Here is a 14,745-nt window from a genome sequence, read left to right as displayed (position 1 = left end):
TGTATATATAATACTATACAACAATACTATACAATATGACCGATATTCAAAGTTAAGTCTTATTTTAAGACCGTCTTAAGTAATATCTTATTGTTAATGTATTCATTATTTATTTATAACTATACAATTAATTAACATAAAATACAACACACAAGATCATAAGCCAGTATTTATAAATCTTATATTTAAGACAATACTTAAAATAATCTTAAATATAAGATTTATGAATGCTGGCCTATGATCTTGTGTATTGTATTTTATGTTAATTAATTGTATAGTTATAAATAAATAATGAATATATTAACAAAAAGTAAATGTAAAATGTAAATAAATAATTTTAAGTAAATTTTGGTAAAGTATTGTTGGTATAAATTATGAAAAATGAATTTATATATATAACAATAACAAATAACGGACACTAATAACAATTAAATGTATATACTTATTATTCGGACATAGGATTTAGGAGTTTATTTTAGGTTACAAATTTATTAAATATTTCATAATTTTTAACGATTTATTAAATATTATAATTTTTTTAAAAACTCTTGATTAGAATAAGTAAAACCCATATTATGATGTATTTTCATTTAAAATATGTTCTTGATTTGTAAAAAAAATAAATTTCCAGTGCTTTCAATTTATTTGCTTTTAATTACTTTATATACCTCGAAGCGTAAAATTCTTTGTCCGAGATAAAAATAACTAATTAATTAAAATTATTTACGCGTGGACTGTTGAATTTTTTAAATACTTTTCAAAAGTCTTCAGACATAATTTTGTAAGAAAAGTATTGAGAAATCTATTATTGGCGAAGTTTATTTATATATACAAATTCCCGTTTAATCACCCATTGCGGTCACAGCTGATTACAGCTGCTGAGACAAACTTACCGGTTACGATCTTGGGGTTATCTATTTCTTTAGACGTTAGCTTGTTCTTCCACATTCATACTATTCACGACGACTTTCTGCGCACGCGCGCGTTTGACACGGTTTTTATTAGCAGTAAAAACGTGATCTAATTTTATGGATGTTAATTTTCTATCTATTAATACAGCTGCGGATGTGCTGATCTCTATGATAAATTTTTTCTTTTTTTTCCGTCCCCTCTCTCTCTCTCTCTCTCTTTTTCTTATTCTAACAATAAGATAGAAAGCTTGTTTTGAAGATTGTTATAAAATTTTCAATAACTCTAAAACGGTTGTTTATCAAGTTAGTAACAAAAACTTGTAACTTTAAAGTTTAAAATAAATTTTTATTTTTATTTAGAAAATTTTAATTAAACTTCTTTTGTAAGAAAAATATTGAAAACAATATACTCAAAAATATTTTCAGTATACGTAATCAATAAAATTTTTTTACAAGAAAGATTGATAAAACAGTAAAAATAATATTAAAACATGTTTTAATCCAGCAGATATACATATTGATAACTTTCGTAAGTTAACATTTTTGTTTTAAAAAGATTTATTTTAATAAATAATCAAAATTATTTAAAAATTAAAATAAGGATAAAATCCGACAATCCGAAATTATCGCATATAAGCTATAAATTAATGTTAAACTTCTTTAAGCCGCATTTATCACTTATCTCAACTTGCAAATATAATGCAAACCCGAGGAGTAGTTTAAACGCAGCAGGAACAAATTGATCATGGCGCATCTTGCTTGAAGAATCGCAGCGACGTGCGACGTTGGAATTCTTCATCCTCTAAAAGATCACATCGTGACATTTGTGTACATCAAGGTTCGCAGAGGAAAATTCTATTTGCATTAATAATGGAAACAATGTTCGCCGACATAAAATTAATAAATATTTATATAAACATGCGACGTGTTAGCGAATCCTATCGGGGCCATGTATCCTGTTAGGAGATACGTACAAAATATTGCACACTTTGACATTAATAGAAATATATTATATGTAGGTATATATATACATTTATATTCCATTATCAGTTGCATGTGTTAATACTTATTTTAAACTAAATTAAGATTAAAGGTAAAAAATTAAATTAGTTAAAAATTGCACGAATGAAATGTAAACTCAGTTAAAAATTACATTAAGTTTAAATTAGGTCACTTTAAAATTTATTTTTAAAAGCATTATTTATATGAAATTAAAATGTTATAATTTTAGATTACTCTAAATAATAAAAATACAATTGTAATATAGATCATTAAATAAATTTAATATTTTACTTTTAAAATAAGTTTATACAGAAACAAAGAAATATTTTTAATAAAAATATGTATTTTTTTCTCTCACGTAGATAAGCTTCTGATTTAGGAAAGAAGTTGATAAATTGAAGTTTATATAATTAAAAATAATAAGCTGCAGTTAAAAATTATTAACTTTTTAAACTGCAGTATTTAACTCGTAATTTTTCAATACTAGAGTTATTATCCAATCCCGTTGGTTATATCACGCATGATAGATACTCTTTAACGGTGCCGGTCAGAGGCTATTGCAGATGAAAGTGATGTCAGAGAGTGAATCACCGAGTGGAAAGCCGAAAGGTGGACTTTCCTTCTGTCGCGTCACGAACTGTGGACGAAAGAGAAATGCCCGCCTTCTCCGAGCATTATTCGTCGAGCATCCTCGGTGTGCCTCGATAGATCGCGACTTCTTACAAGTTTTATTAATAATCGTGAACGCGTCCTTGGGTCCGTGCGTGCGGAACGAGGACGGGGTTCGCTAAACAAAAACGCGAACGCGCCATTGTTGTTTTGCAACAACGCGCGGGAGTATAACGTTTAACGCGGCTCGAAGGCTCCTCGCGATCTCACTTTTCCCCGTCACGGTCAGGAGAGATAACATTGTTGTTACGCGGCCTCTCCCATTGATGTATATTAATGAATATTTAATACTAATTGCCCTCCTGTTAATTGCCGGAGGGGGGCCTGTTACTACGCGCTTCAACGTGAATACCTTCGACGTAACGTTTATTCTAGGGTTCAGGCGAGAGGTTCGAACGTACCGTGTGTTCGATCTGCGTTCGGATGGTTCGAAATTAAAAAAAAGAGGAACGTCCGTTCGAACGGTTTGAACCGAAAAAAGAATTACTAGATATGCAGTGCGCATTGGAAGGGGAAGGACGGAAAGTCTAAATTCCTAGTGCGGAAAACTGTGTTTTCCACACGGGTCTATTCTTTTCCGCACTAGTTATACGTCAAGAGAATTTAGATTGGAGTACAAACGGTTCGAACCGTCTGACGAGATTCGAACTGGTCGCCCAAAATTTCCGGAGAGCGCTAATTTACGCTCGGCTTCGGGTAACTCGCGCGAGTTTCCCCGATAAGAGCTTCCTGGCTGACAATGAGTCATCATCCGATCAGCATGCCATGCGGTTATCTTTATTTATTTATGCACTCGAATTGCCCGGATGACCGGGATAGCCGGCCGGCGGCTTTTTCCCGGGGATTCCCGGAAACTCCTGATTCTCCGAAGGATCAAGCGCGCCTTATCCGCGCGCGCCGCCGCGCCGGACGGTCGAACAGGCGCGGAGGAAACGCATAGCGGAAATTCTCCGCGCGCGGGAAGGAGCCGGAGGGAGGCACTGGAGGGAGGCGCGTCCTTGATCGTTTAATAACGTATAAAGGAAACCGTCCTCGTCGCCGCGGGTCCAGACCGACCGAGCCACGACAGCCATGCCCGCCAACGAGGATACCACCAGCGGCACCACGTTGACGCGCGGAACGGAACCCGGAAGTGCCGCGGGACTCCGGCACGACGGGAAGACGTCCGGCGAACGTCCGCGGGCGGAACCGCCGTCACCCCCGGCGGGCCGCCAGCTCGTCAACGGCACCGAGGAACGAGGGGGCGGCGAGACACTCCGGGACTTCCGTAGCGTGCCGCGTCGGGACGTTCATGAGAAGCTTTTCAGGGACTTCTTCGAGCTGGTGCTGCAGCGCGCGGTGTTCCAGGTGAGTTTGAAACAACAGAACGTGTTGTCGCCTGCTCATTTTTGTTGAATCCAAATCGAACGAAGCAATATCCATATGAAGCAATATTTTATGTATATTTATGTACCAAAAAAAAATGTAATAGTTGGAAGGATAATTTCTGCATTGTTTTTTAAATAACTAAATTTTAAGAAATATGTAATATGGAAATTATGAAACGGACTTACATATAAGTTTGTTGAACAGGCAAAAGAGGTAGGAAGAAAGAAAAAGCTCTATTTCGAATGAAATAGAATATTATTCTGCTTTTTTAATATATTATATATATACTCTATATGTACACACATATTTATATACACAACTTTTTAACAAAAAGGTTATAGATTTAGAATTGTCAATCTTTAAACTTGAAAAAAAAATCGTACATTAATCTTCCTGGGATCAAATTAAAAGAGTAGAGAATAAATGGGATCCAATTATTGACAGTGTCCCAAATATTGGAAATCTGATATTAAATATTTTTTCTTTTCCAATTAGAAGATATAAAGTTTTACTTTTAATGAAATGTTATAACAATAATTAAATTCCTTAAAAATTCAAGTAAAATTAAATACAATTATGTATAAATATAATTTATATATTTGAAAAAGCATTTAAGATTGAATGTCTAATATTTGGGAGATGATCAGTAATTAATTAAATTATTTACTGTATTGTAATGCTAAAGAGAATAAAGGTTATACATATATATACAATTAAAGTTTTACTTTAAATTTTTAATACGTAGACGAAATATTTATATATTTATATTTTTATTTGCATGTATGTGTTTTTATCTTAGATTATTTTTTATATTTTATTCGGTGAATCTCTCAACAATAGAACATTATTCTACTTCGTCTACTTGAGTCGACATATCTGTAACCATAGAGAACGTTATCACCTAGATGGATACTATCACGTTATCGTCATTATTGCAGTGATATCGAAAGCGATATCACGCGATGCACGATATTTCGCAATGATGCGAAAGAGAAGTGAAATCTCTGGAAACATACTCTTTTCGATATATATCAGATTTTTGCTTCTAGTGTCATATAAACGATTAATAGCCACATTAAGTCCTTAATAGCTGGCATTGTGGATGCTGCACGGAGTAATTAACACGCAAATAACGCATACTATATTTTTATGCTAATACTATTCCATTCATCACGAATGCAGCGGAATTTATGCCGCTCGGCAAGCGTAATAATGGTATTGCTAATAAATTATAAGTACCAGCAATTAAATCGCCAGGATTGATTTTATTAACATGCCACGTTTTCTCAGCATATTAGACGCAAATCACATTTAAATGCTCGATCAGGGACACACACCAAGAAAGAGAAACGTAATCCTTAGCGAGAATGCATTGTCTTGCACGAGAAAAACGCGGCGTATTCTGCGAATTCGTTTGTTAATTCCTCGAAAGTTTCAAAATTAATCCTTCCTAGAAATTCTATTTAATTTCTTCTAATTCCTCGAACTCTTTTATTACAATTTTTTAACAGATTGTTTAATTAGACGTTTGAAGTAATTAAACGTCAAACTAAAATACTATCAAAGTAAAATATATCTAAAGATAAAAACGACGGAAATTAAGAGACGGATTTTATTTTCGCAAAAAGCGACGTTCTTTTGTTCGCTTATTATAATAGAGTCATTCACAAAAAAATTAAAAATTATGTATGTTTTTTTTTTATTAAGTGTAAGTAATATCAATGTCGATTACACTTTAAAAAGTAATATTTCATACGTATTTATCAATCAGTAATTAATTAAAAGTCATTAAAAATTCGAAAAATGTCACGTGCCTTCAAACGTGATATGATTGGTCGAAGATAATGTGACGTCACGATATATGACATAAGTCACATTGTTTTAGGTGGCTGCATGCAAACACGTTATGTAACTAATTATTTTTATTACATACATTGTTTCTTTAATTGGCATTTCGATGAAGCGATCTGAGGGCTTCGTGCAAGCAAAATCGGACAATTTACCAAAAATGACAGTGGTAATGTTGTCCGATTTTTTTACTCAAAGTGAGTGTTTCAACATCGCAGAGACTACAGGTGTTAAAGCTGAAAGGTAGGTATTTTTTCCATTTAAAAAATATATATATATGTAATTATATTTACAATGTTAATATCCATAATATAAGCATATTAAATAAAATAGACAAAATAGGTTATGTTTGTATTATATTCTCAATTTAAAGATATGTAAATAGTTATGCTTATATAAAGTATTTTTTAGTATATTATGTTTCATATACATATTAATGAAACAACATTATGTGTACAATATATATTAAATAATAAATTAATTAAGTAATTTTAAAAGTCATTAATACACTAAATCTTTAGCATGTAATAATAAAATATGATAAAATATTTAATGTAATGATTAAAATAATGTCAAAAAAGCATAAATTAATATAATTTTTTTACTAGATCTAAACGTGAAGAATATGGAGATAATGCCATTGGATATGTTGAGCTGAAACGAGAAGGCTCAATATGCACTGTTCGAGGAAAAATATGTCCAGAGCATAAAATTCGAAGTAAACCTTATACAGTTTTTCTTAAGATAGATGAAGAGACTGAAGAAATTAAAGAAGCTGTTTGTCATGATTGTGCCGCTTCTGCGGGTAAAAAATAGAATTTGTTATTTTTAATAAAAAAAAGCATATATATCTTTTTATATAAAGAAATTAAAAATGTTTTTATTATATGTACATATGTACATAAGTTTAAGATATTTTCTATTAAGACATTTTTGGTTAAATTATTAATATGGAAAAAAAAATTAATTGATTAGACATAACAAAAGTAATTAGAGACATATTTCAGGTGGTTGTAAGCATGCTATTGCTTTTATGATGTGGGTTCATAGGAGAAGTGAAGAACCAGAACCAACAGCAACAATATGCTATTGGAAAAAATCTAGATTAGCTCAAGTAGGAATTAATATAAAGTGTATTACAACAACAAAAATGAAAAAGCCACAAATGAAATATAATTTTGAAAACGCTGATAATTTTTTTGATAAAATCTTGCATGAAATGCAGATTTTGCAGTTCACTAGTCAGATATCTAGACATTTAATTTCTTTAGAAATATGTAATAATTTATCACTGCATCAGTTATTAATACAATTTGCTAAAACTCAAGGAACAAGTGCAGATGACTTTTTGGCCTTTTCTAAACAATTAATGTCTATCAAACAGTGTATTGAAGTAGCTCAAGAAACAAAATTACAATCTAAATCTAAACTATGGATGGAAATGAGATACGGTCGTATTACAGCATCCAGAATTTATGAAGTTGCTCATTGTAAAACTGAACGAGGCACATTAGTTGAACAAATAATTGGAGCAGCTAAAATTATAGAGACTGAAGCAATGAAAAGAGGAAAAGATTTAGAGAAAAAGGTTTTAAATATTTTGCAACAGAAAATACAAGTAAAGTTGAAAGAAAGTGGTTTATTATTAAATCCTGAATTTCCTGTAATAGGTGCCTCTCCTGATGGCATTGGTCCTGATTTTGTCGTAGAAATAAAATGTCCTACAACATCAAAAGCCGAATTGAAATATATTACAGCAGAACAGAAAATATGTAATAGATATTTGGCTCAAATACAACTTCAAATGTTTATGTCCAAAATGAAGAAAGGATATTTTTGTATGGCTAGACATAATTTCGAAACAAGTAATGATGTTATAATATTACAAGTAATATATGATGAAAAACTTATAATGAATTTAATACAAAAAAGTATGGAGTTTTGGAAAAAAAATGTTTTTCCCATTCTTTATAATGTCGTTTGTTAAAAAATTATATAATAAACAAAAAGATAAATTAATATAAGGTAACATGTATATTATGTGTCAAAATTTTATTTAGTTTTATTTGTGTTTAATACAATATAGGTTATTTGTTATAAGATTATACATGTATTAATACTTTAATATGTAATACAAAAAATACAATCTTTTAGCAAAATTCTTTGACAAAATTTTTTAATATTTTTTTATTGTGCAATTATGGGCGTTTGCAAATTTATTAAAGCTGCTACAATTAATACAATTTCATCAATAATGTCCAACGTTTGATAAGGAATTCCTGCATGAGGCGTAAGAAACTCGAAATCTCTCAATCTTCCAATCACTCGTTCTATATGAATTCGTAAACTTGCTATACGTCTTGTTTCTATAACTTCAGATTTTGTTAGATTTGTGTTACTTGAAACACTAGATGGCCTGATAAGTGTGCATCCTTTTTTCTGTAATAGACATTCTATATGTTTAAAGCCCCGATCTGCCATAATTTTACAGTTAGGTGGAAGTACATTTAAATATTGGCTTTTTTCGACTATTGTAGCATCTGTAGTTCTTCCTCCGAAACCTTCTGATATAAAGTTAATCGTTCCATCAGGTGTAGCTGAGATTAAATACTTGATTGTATTACATTTTTTATATTCGGACCATGTGAGTGCTTGATATAATGGATTACTTGGTTTTTGAATTTCAATTTCAAAACAATCAATTATTGACTGTACATTGTTGTATCTTGCACGAAAAGGAAGAGGTAAAGATGCTTTTATACTTTTTTGAGAAGGCCAAAATATAAACTTTTTCAAATAATGTGCCAAAATAGGGATGGTTTTTCTGAAAATAGTATTTGCATTGCTAGGACTTTTTCCATATTCGTCACCCAAAATTATAAAAGAATGATTAAGTTTAATTTTTTCTAAAGTTAAATAAATATCATCCAACTTTATATCAGCTTCATCTGCAAGCAATTTTAAAATAAATAATGCATTATTTTGCATACCAATATATACCTTAGGCTTATTCAAAATACGTGATTTTCGCATTGTTAATGTTTGTTCTTGTATATCTTTTTTGCTTTGTTTTAAAGCTTCTTCACTTATCTCATCAGAATAAGGTAAATATTCGTCACAATCTTCCAGTGTATCATTTAAATCTTTTGTAGTACTTGCAGTTATACTTGTTGATGTTGAAGATTTTAAATTATCTTGTAGTTTATTGCTTTTAATAGGAGAACAAGCTGCATCTTTTACTTCTCGCGTTGTAGATGTGGGCATAATATTACAATACGTATGAACACTGCGATAAAGAGGTCTCCTAGATACTTGAATGCCTTTATGTTTTACTATAGATTCTGTTTCTTTTAAATTCAATGTGTCATTTAATATTAAATTGTTAAATTCAGTTGTTGGAAAATCAATGTCTGTTGAATTATTTTGAGATTCTTGAGAAACAGATCTTTTATCAATTTCTTCTTTATTTAATTCCTGTAAAATACATTGTTGTCTGAGCTTTTTAACTGCTGATCTTACTGGTGTCGAAGATGATGCTCGTTTTCTATCTGTCTGACAATCAAAAAATCGAGGAAGTACTCCTTTTTTAAGGAGTATTGCTGCATTTTGATCGAGTTTAACTCGCATATAATTTTCTAAATCTTGTTGCAACTGAAACAATTAATATTAAATTAATGTTATTTAATTTTGTATAAAAAATAATGTAAACATATATATTACATAAACTCTGTAAATTTTGCCATAAATTTAAATATTTATAAATCATATTTTAGGTTAGCTTAGGTTAGGTAATGTTATTTATGTAAAAATAAAACTACAGAAATTAAATTAATACTTAAAAGATCCATTATATAATAATTATAATACTTACATCAAAATGATCTTCGCAACAATAAAAAGGCGCAATCAATGATGTTTTATTGGGATCACGTCGAACTTGTATTATCCATTTTTTTCGCATTTTCCCTTTTGGGACACACACGAATATTTTACAAGGATTTTTTATTGTCGTACTTAAACATCCTGGCACAAAACAGTACTTATAAATACCTTTTCGTTTTATTGTACTTTCTGTCATTACAACTGTTTATGTTAAACTATGGCTACATTCGCGGAGCATGCTACCAACGTTATCGCGTTATTTTATTCCTGTTTTACGTCTAATGTGGTCTAATGACTGATACAGAATGACAGAATAATGCTAGTAGTGAGCTCCCTGAACGCATCCTATATACATCATGTATAGTGACGTCATGAACCAATGGCGGGCATTCTGGCGCTTTTCAAACTCTTCTTATTTTTAAGTTCATTTTGCATTGTCATAATAATTCTATTACAAATATTTATATTTTTTATAATATTCTTAGAACTTATAATGTTATTTAAAATAATAAAAAAATTTTCAAAAATGACTCTATTAAGAAACTTATATGTACATTACGACAGTTTTAAGAGAAAGTTAAATCCAAATTGCATCAGGAATTCATTGGTGAAGCACGTTACGAAATATTATGCAGTAAATCCTCGTTATCTTCCTCGTAATATTTAAACTTTTGAAATTACTTAATAATTGTGAAAATCTTTAATTAGTGACTTTTTATTTTATCTTTGCTAAAAGATATTTTCTAAAAAAATATATAATTCTAAAAACTTACATAAAGTGTCCGAAAAATTATACAAAGACTTTTTATTAATATTTATAGAAGCCAATATATTAAAAAATTATCTGAAAAATTATATTACAAATTTTACAAAAATAATTTTTAGAGACCATATGTTGTATATCGCGCTTTGTGTAGCCCACCTCCGGAGAGGATCGCGTGGTAGAATGGGTGGATCCTCACGACCTGCGCTCCATAGTTGATCTCTCGTTACCAGCCAAAGGCGTCAGCCACGAGGAGCTGCTGAAATTGACGCGCGACATCATCAGGTACAGCGTGAAGACGGGCCATCCGCACTTCGTGAATCAGCTGTTCTCCAGCCTGGACCCGTACGGTCTGCTGGGCCAGTGGCTGACAGACGCGCTCAATCCGTCCGTCTACACCTATGAGGTATCCCCGGTGTTCTCTCTGATGGAGGAGGACGTGCTGCGGGAAATGCGCGCCATCGTCGGCTGGCGCAGAGGCGAGGGCCTCTTCTGCCCCGGCGGCTCTATGGCGAACGGATACGCCATCAATCTGGCGCGGCACTATAGGTGATTATTTATCAATTTCTTTTCAAGGTATATATTAGCATTAGGAAATTATTTATTGTTTTGTTATATGTTTTTCTCTATCTAAATTACCGTAGTAGCTCCACAAAACATTGGCGCAATTATGGGAAGTAATATAAATGCAACATCCCCAATATTGGTCCAGCATTATAAATTGGACGCTTCATCATGTTTAGTCAATTTGCCTAAGCAGCGATATTGGTTCAACATTGGGCCAATGTCATTCAATTTTTCTTCATATTGAATGTTAATTGCATGCTAATTTGAAATTAATATTTTATGACCGATATTACATTGGGAAACATTGGGAAAACATTGGCTAATATAACCAATATTAACAAATATACTGCCGATGTATTTCTAATATAAAGGGTATTATCATTATAACATCCCTTAGCACAGAAGGTTGCGGCAACATTGCATATTGCAGTGCAATGTTGCAGAGATATTATAAATATCTTTTTTTGTAATATCGTTGTCGAGACCAAACGAAAGTGAACGTTTATTAACTTCAGATACCCGCACCTGAAGCAAACCGGGCTGTCGCGGATGCCGCGGCTGGTGGTATTCACATCGGAGGACGCGCACTACTCCGTGAAGAAGCTCGCCGCGTTCCTCGGGATCGGCTACGACAACGTGTACCTGGTGAAGGTCGACTCCCGCGGCAAGATGGTGGTCCCCGATCTCGAGGTCCAGATCGCCCGCGCCGTCGAGGAGGGCGCCGCGCCGCTCATGGTGTCCGCCACCGCGGGCACCACCGTGATCGGCGCGTTCGATCCCCTGAAAGAGATCGCGGAAGTCTGCAGGAAGCACGGCCTCTGGTTCCACGTGGACGCCGCGTGGGGCGGCGGTGCACTCGTCTCCGGCGCGCACCGCGGCCTCCTGGACGGCATCCAGCTCGCCGACTCCGTCACCTGGAATCCCCACAAGCTGCTCGCCGCGCCGCAGCAGTGCTCCACCCTGCTGCTCCGCCACGAAGGTCTTCTTACATTTTTTTTCTTGTATTATGTATATTTACATTTCTTCATTTCTGTTTATTTTAAACAATGTAAGATATGATAGAAGAAAGAGTAATCGTTTTTTGTATTTTTTTAAATTGATACTTTACAACGGTCTTATCTTATAAAGTTAAATTAATTTATTTATCAACTGATCATTAAAGTCCGAAGTTACTTTTTATTTATTTTTGCCACTGAGAAAAGTATCTTGTGAAATCAACCAGAATTCTGGTGAATAATCATGTGACCAGATTTCTGGTCTCACCAGATATTTCTTTCAGTGTAGCCAGAATTCTGGATAATCCCACCAGAATTCAGATTCAGTTTACTAAACCATATAGTGAATAATCGTATAATCAGAATTCTTCTGGTTAATCTCACCAAATATAGGTGTACAAATAAGTTTCCGCCGTTTGACAAAAGTTAGCGCCACCAGTAAGTTATGGTTGATGTAAAACGCCATTATTGTAAGTTTGGGCATAACCTTGAAATATTAGTGAATTTTTATCAATATAATATATTCTTTTGTGTGCGAAAATGTCGAGTTTTAAGCCGAATAAGCGTCATTTGCGGGAACTTTTGATTTACTTCTTCAATTTGAAGAAATCTGCAGCTGAGGCGCATCGATTGCTTGTAGAAGCATATGGTGAGGCTGCCTTAAGTGAGAGAAGTTGTCGTGAGTGGTATCAAAAGTTTAAGAATGGTGAATTTGACATCGAAGACAAAGAACGTAGCGGAAGGCCGAAAGTGTACGAAGACGCGGAATTGGAAGCATTATTGGATCAAGATTCGTGCCAAACGCAAGAAGAACTTGCATTTACATTAGGGGTGACTCAACAAGCAATTTCATATCGGGTACTAGTTGTTCTTTCACAATAAATGCCCAATTTTTGATAAAAAACGGCGGAAACTTATTTGTACACCTATTTTTTTAAATTGATACTTTACAACGTTCTTATCTTATAAAGTTAAATTAATTTATTTATCAACTGATCATTAAAATCCAAAGTTACTTTTTATTTATTATTATCATTGAGAAAAGTATCTTGTGAAATTAACCAGAATTCTGGTGAATAATCGTGTGACCAGATTTTTTATCTCACCAGATATTTCTTTCAGCGTAACCAGAATTCTGGATAATCACACCAGAATTCAGATTCAGCTTACTAAACCTTATAGTGAATAATCGTATAACCAGAATTCTGATTAATCTCACCAACTAAATATTTTTCTCAGATGTTCATTTTATTGCATCAAAGAAAGAAATGTTATTCATTTTCAGATGTAAAACACTATTATCTATTTTACTATTTTATTATTATAAACTATCAACTATTTTTTTTATATTTGATTTAAAACTTTTTGATTAGTCAAAAGTTGATTAATCAAAGAGTTTATTTGCGTTTAGTTAAAATCGCAGGGAAATCTTTTCATCTCAAGTTCCTCTTTTTTTTTTTTTTTTTTTGACTAGGACATCGTGTAACACTTGACATAATGAGATATGTCATCTTTAGGTTTGCTACAATCGGCGCACGGCTGCGGAGCGAGCTATCTCTTCCAGAACGACAAGTTCTACGACCCGTCGTTCGACTGCGGCGACCGGCACGTGCAGTGCGGCCGCCGTGCCGACGTCCTCAAGTTCTGGTACATGTGGAAGGCGAAGGGCACGCGCGGCCTCGAGGCCCACGTCGACCGCGTGTTCGCGCTCTCGCGTCACTTCGCGGATCTCATCAGGACCCGCGAGGGTTGGCACCTGCTCGTCGAGCCGGAGTGCACCAACGTTTGCTTCCGCTACGTCCCGCCGTCGAAGAGACACCTGTCCGGCCGGGAACACGAACAGGCGCTCCACAAGGTGCGCAACACTCTATTACGTTTATACCTGACGTTTATTAATGTCTGATTATTAATTTTTATAAAATCACAATTGATTATTATTTTTACATTGATTATAATATATATTTTGAATTCTTAGTCAATTATTTTTTAATTAACAAATAAATTAGTCGATTAATGCTCAATACTAATGCAAAGCAGTAAATTTGAAGAATTAAGTGAATCATTTTGTTCCACTTAGGTTGACAAGATAATAAATGCCTTGATTGCTATTTTTAATATACCGTCTGGACAAGATGATTATCTTAATTTTTTTAGCTCTCGCTATATCTATTTTTTAATTTATTTCTGTCTATCTTATTAACTTTTGTGTATTTTGAAATCGTTGCAGATTGCACCAATAATCAAGGAACGTATGGTGCGAGCCGGAACGATGCTGATTACGTACCAGACGTTGAGAAATATGCCGAACTTCTTCAGAATGGTGCTACAGAACTCGGGATTAATGGAGGCGGACATGAAGTTCTTCGTCGAGGAGATAGAAAGGCTCGCTGCGGATCTTTAATTAGTTTGAATAGCAATTACTGTAAATAGCGATATAAAGTTTATGTATGTATCATTAGCATGAGAAATAGTTACGCTTGGTAAATCGACCTGACCGTGAAGAAAAAAAAATAAGGCGCGATCGCTAACGTCTTTTCCTTACGTCTCGATCTTTTTAATTTATGCGCATGATGCATTTAATTTTAATTATATGTTATAATTTTTCGCTTTAGTTCATGTTGAAATTAAATAAGCTATTATTTTCTTCTTCAAATCTCATTCATATCCTACGTACGAATTAATAGAAGTCAATTAAAAAAAAAAATCAAATCAAAAAGGAAAAAATATTTATACGGACTTT

General features: G+C 33.2%; 3 protein-coding genes across 5 annotated transcripts; 2 read left to right on the top strand and 1 right to left on the bottom strand.

Moving 5' to 3' along the window:
* Positions 1-3,613: 3,613 nt before the first annotated feature.
* On the top strand, positions 3,614-14,719 carry LOC105836112 (cysteine sulfinic acid decarboxylase). Its single transcript, XM_012679931.3, has 5 exons — positions 3,614-3,929; positions 10,598-10,992; positions 11,526-11,989; positions 13,523-13,860; positions 14,233-14,719. Exons 1-5 carry the CDS (start codon positions 3,654-3,656, stop codon positions 14,404-14,406), a joined length of 1,647 nt encoding a protein of 548 aa, XP_012535385.1. The 5' UTR covers positions 3,614-3,653; the 3' UTR covers positions 14,407-14,719.
* On the top strand, positions 3,936-7,653 carry LOC118645500. 2 transcript variants are annotated; one of them, XM_036286693.1, is made up of 4 exons: positions 3,936-6,041; positions 6,407-6,603; positions 6,806-7,386; positions 7,469-7,653. In XM_036286693.1, exons 1-4 carry the CDS (start codon positions 5,908-5,910, stop codon positions 7,505-7,507), a joined length of 951 nt encoding a protein of 316 aa, XP_036142586.1. In that variant the 5' UTR covers positions 3,936-5,907; the 3' UTR covers positions 7,508-7,653. The 2 variants fall into 2 exon arrangements, with proteins under 2 accessions (XP_036142586.1, XP_036142587.1); XM_036286694.1 differs by lacking the exon at positions 7,469-7,653 and having other exon boundaries at positions 6,806-6,912; positions 7,262-7,432.
* On the bottom strand, positions 7,958-10,186 carry LOC118645499. Of its 2 annotated transcripts, XM_036286692.1 has the most exons (3): positions 9,670-10,186; positions 8,799-9,449; positions 7,981-8,622 (listed from the first exon to the last, which is right to left on the bottom strand). In XM_036286692.1, the coding sequence occupies exons 1-3, from the start codon at positions 9,874-9,876 to the stop codon at positions 8,497-8,499; spliced, it is 984 nt and encodes a 327-aa protein (XP_036142585.1). In that variant the 5' UTR covers positions 9,877-10,186; the 3' UTR covers positions 7,981-8,496. The 2 variants fall into 2 exon arrangements, with proteins under 2 accessions (XP_036142584.1, XP_036142585.1); XM_036286691.1 differs by having other exon boundaries at positions 7,958-9,449.
* Positions 14,720-14,745: the final 26 nt, after the last annotated feature.

This window comes from Monomorium pharaonis, chromosome 5 (assembly GCF_013373865.1).
Source record: "Monomorium pharaonis isolate MP-MQ-018 chromosome 5, ASM1337386v2, whole genome shotgun sequence".
Taxonomy (NCBI): domain Eukaryota; kingdom Metazoa; phylum Arthropoda; class Insecta; order Hymenoptera; family Formicidae; genus Monomorium; species Monomorium pharaonis.
Note: the sequence above shows the minus strand (reverse complement) of the source record. Positions and strands in the feature narration are given on the sequence as shown.

Excerpts from the sequence above, each read along its gene's own strand:
- LOC105836112 (XM_012679931.3), top strand. The coding sequence starts at position 3,654 with ATGCCCGCCAACGAGGATACCACCAGCGGCACCACGTTGACGCGCGGA. Across the intron at positions 3,930-10,597 it reads TGCAGCGCGCGGTGTTCCAG|CCCACCTCCGGAGAGGATCG; the intron begins GTGAGTTTGAAA and ends CGCTTTGTGTAG. Across the intron at positions 13,861-14,232 it reads ACGAACAGGCGCTCCACAAG|ATTGCACCAATAATCAAGGA; the intron begins GTGCGCAACACT and ends AAATCGTTGCAG.
- LOC118645500 (XM_036286693.1), top strand. The coding sequence starts at position 5,908 with ATGAAGCGATCTGAGGGCTTCGTGCAAGCAAAATCGGACAATTTACCA. Across the intron at positions 6,042-6,406 it reads ACAGGTGTTAAAGCTGAAAG|ATCTAAACGTGAAGAATATG; the intron begins GTAGGTATTTTT and ends TTTTTTTACTAG. Across the intron at positions 7,387-7,468 it reads GAAAAGATTTAGAGAAAAAG|GTGCCTCTCCTGATGGCATT; the intron begins GTTTTAAATATT and ends TTCCTGTAATAG.
- LOC118645499 (XM_036286691.1), bottom strand. The coding sequence starts at position 9,876 with ATGACAGAAAGTACAATAAAACGAAAAGGTATTTATAAGTACTGTTTT. Across the intron at positions 9,450-9,669 it reads GTTGCGAAGATCATTTTGAT|TTGCAACAAGATTTAGAAAA; the intron begins GTAAGTATTATA and ends TAATTGTTTCAG.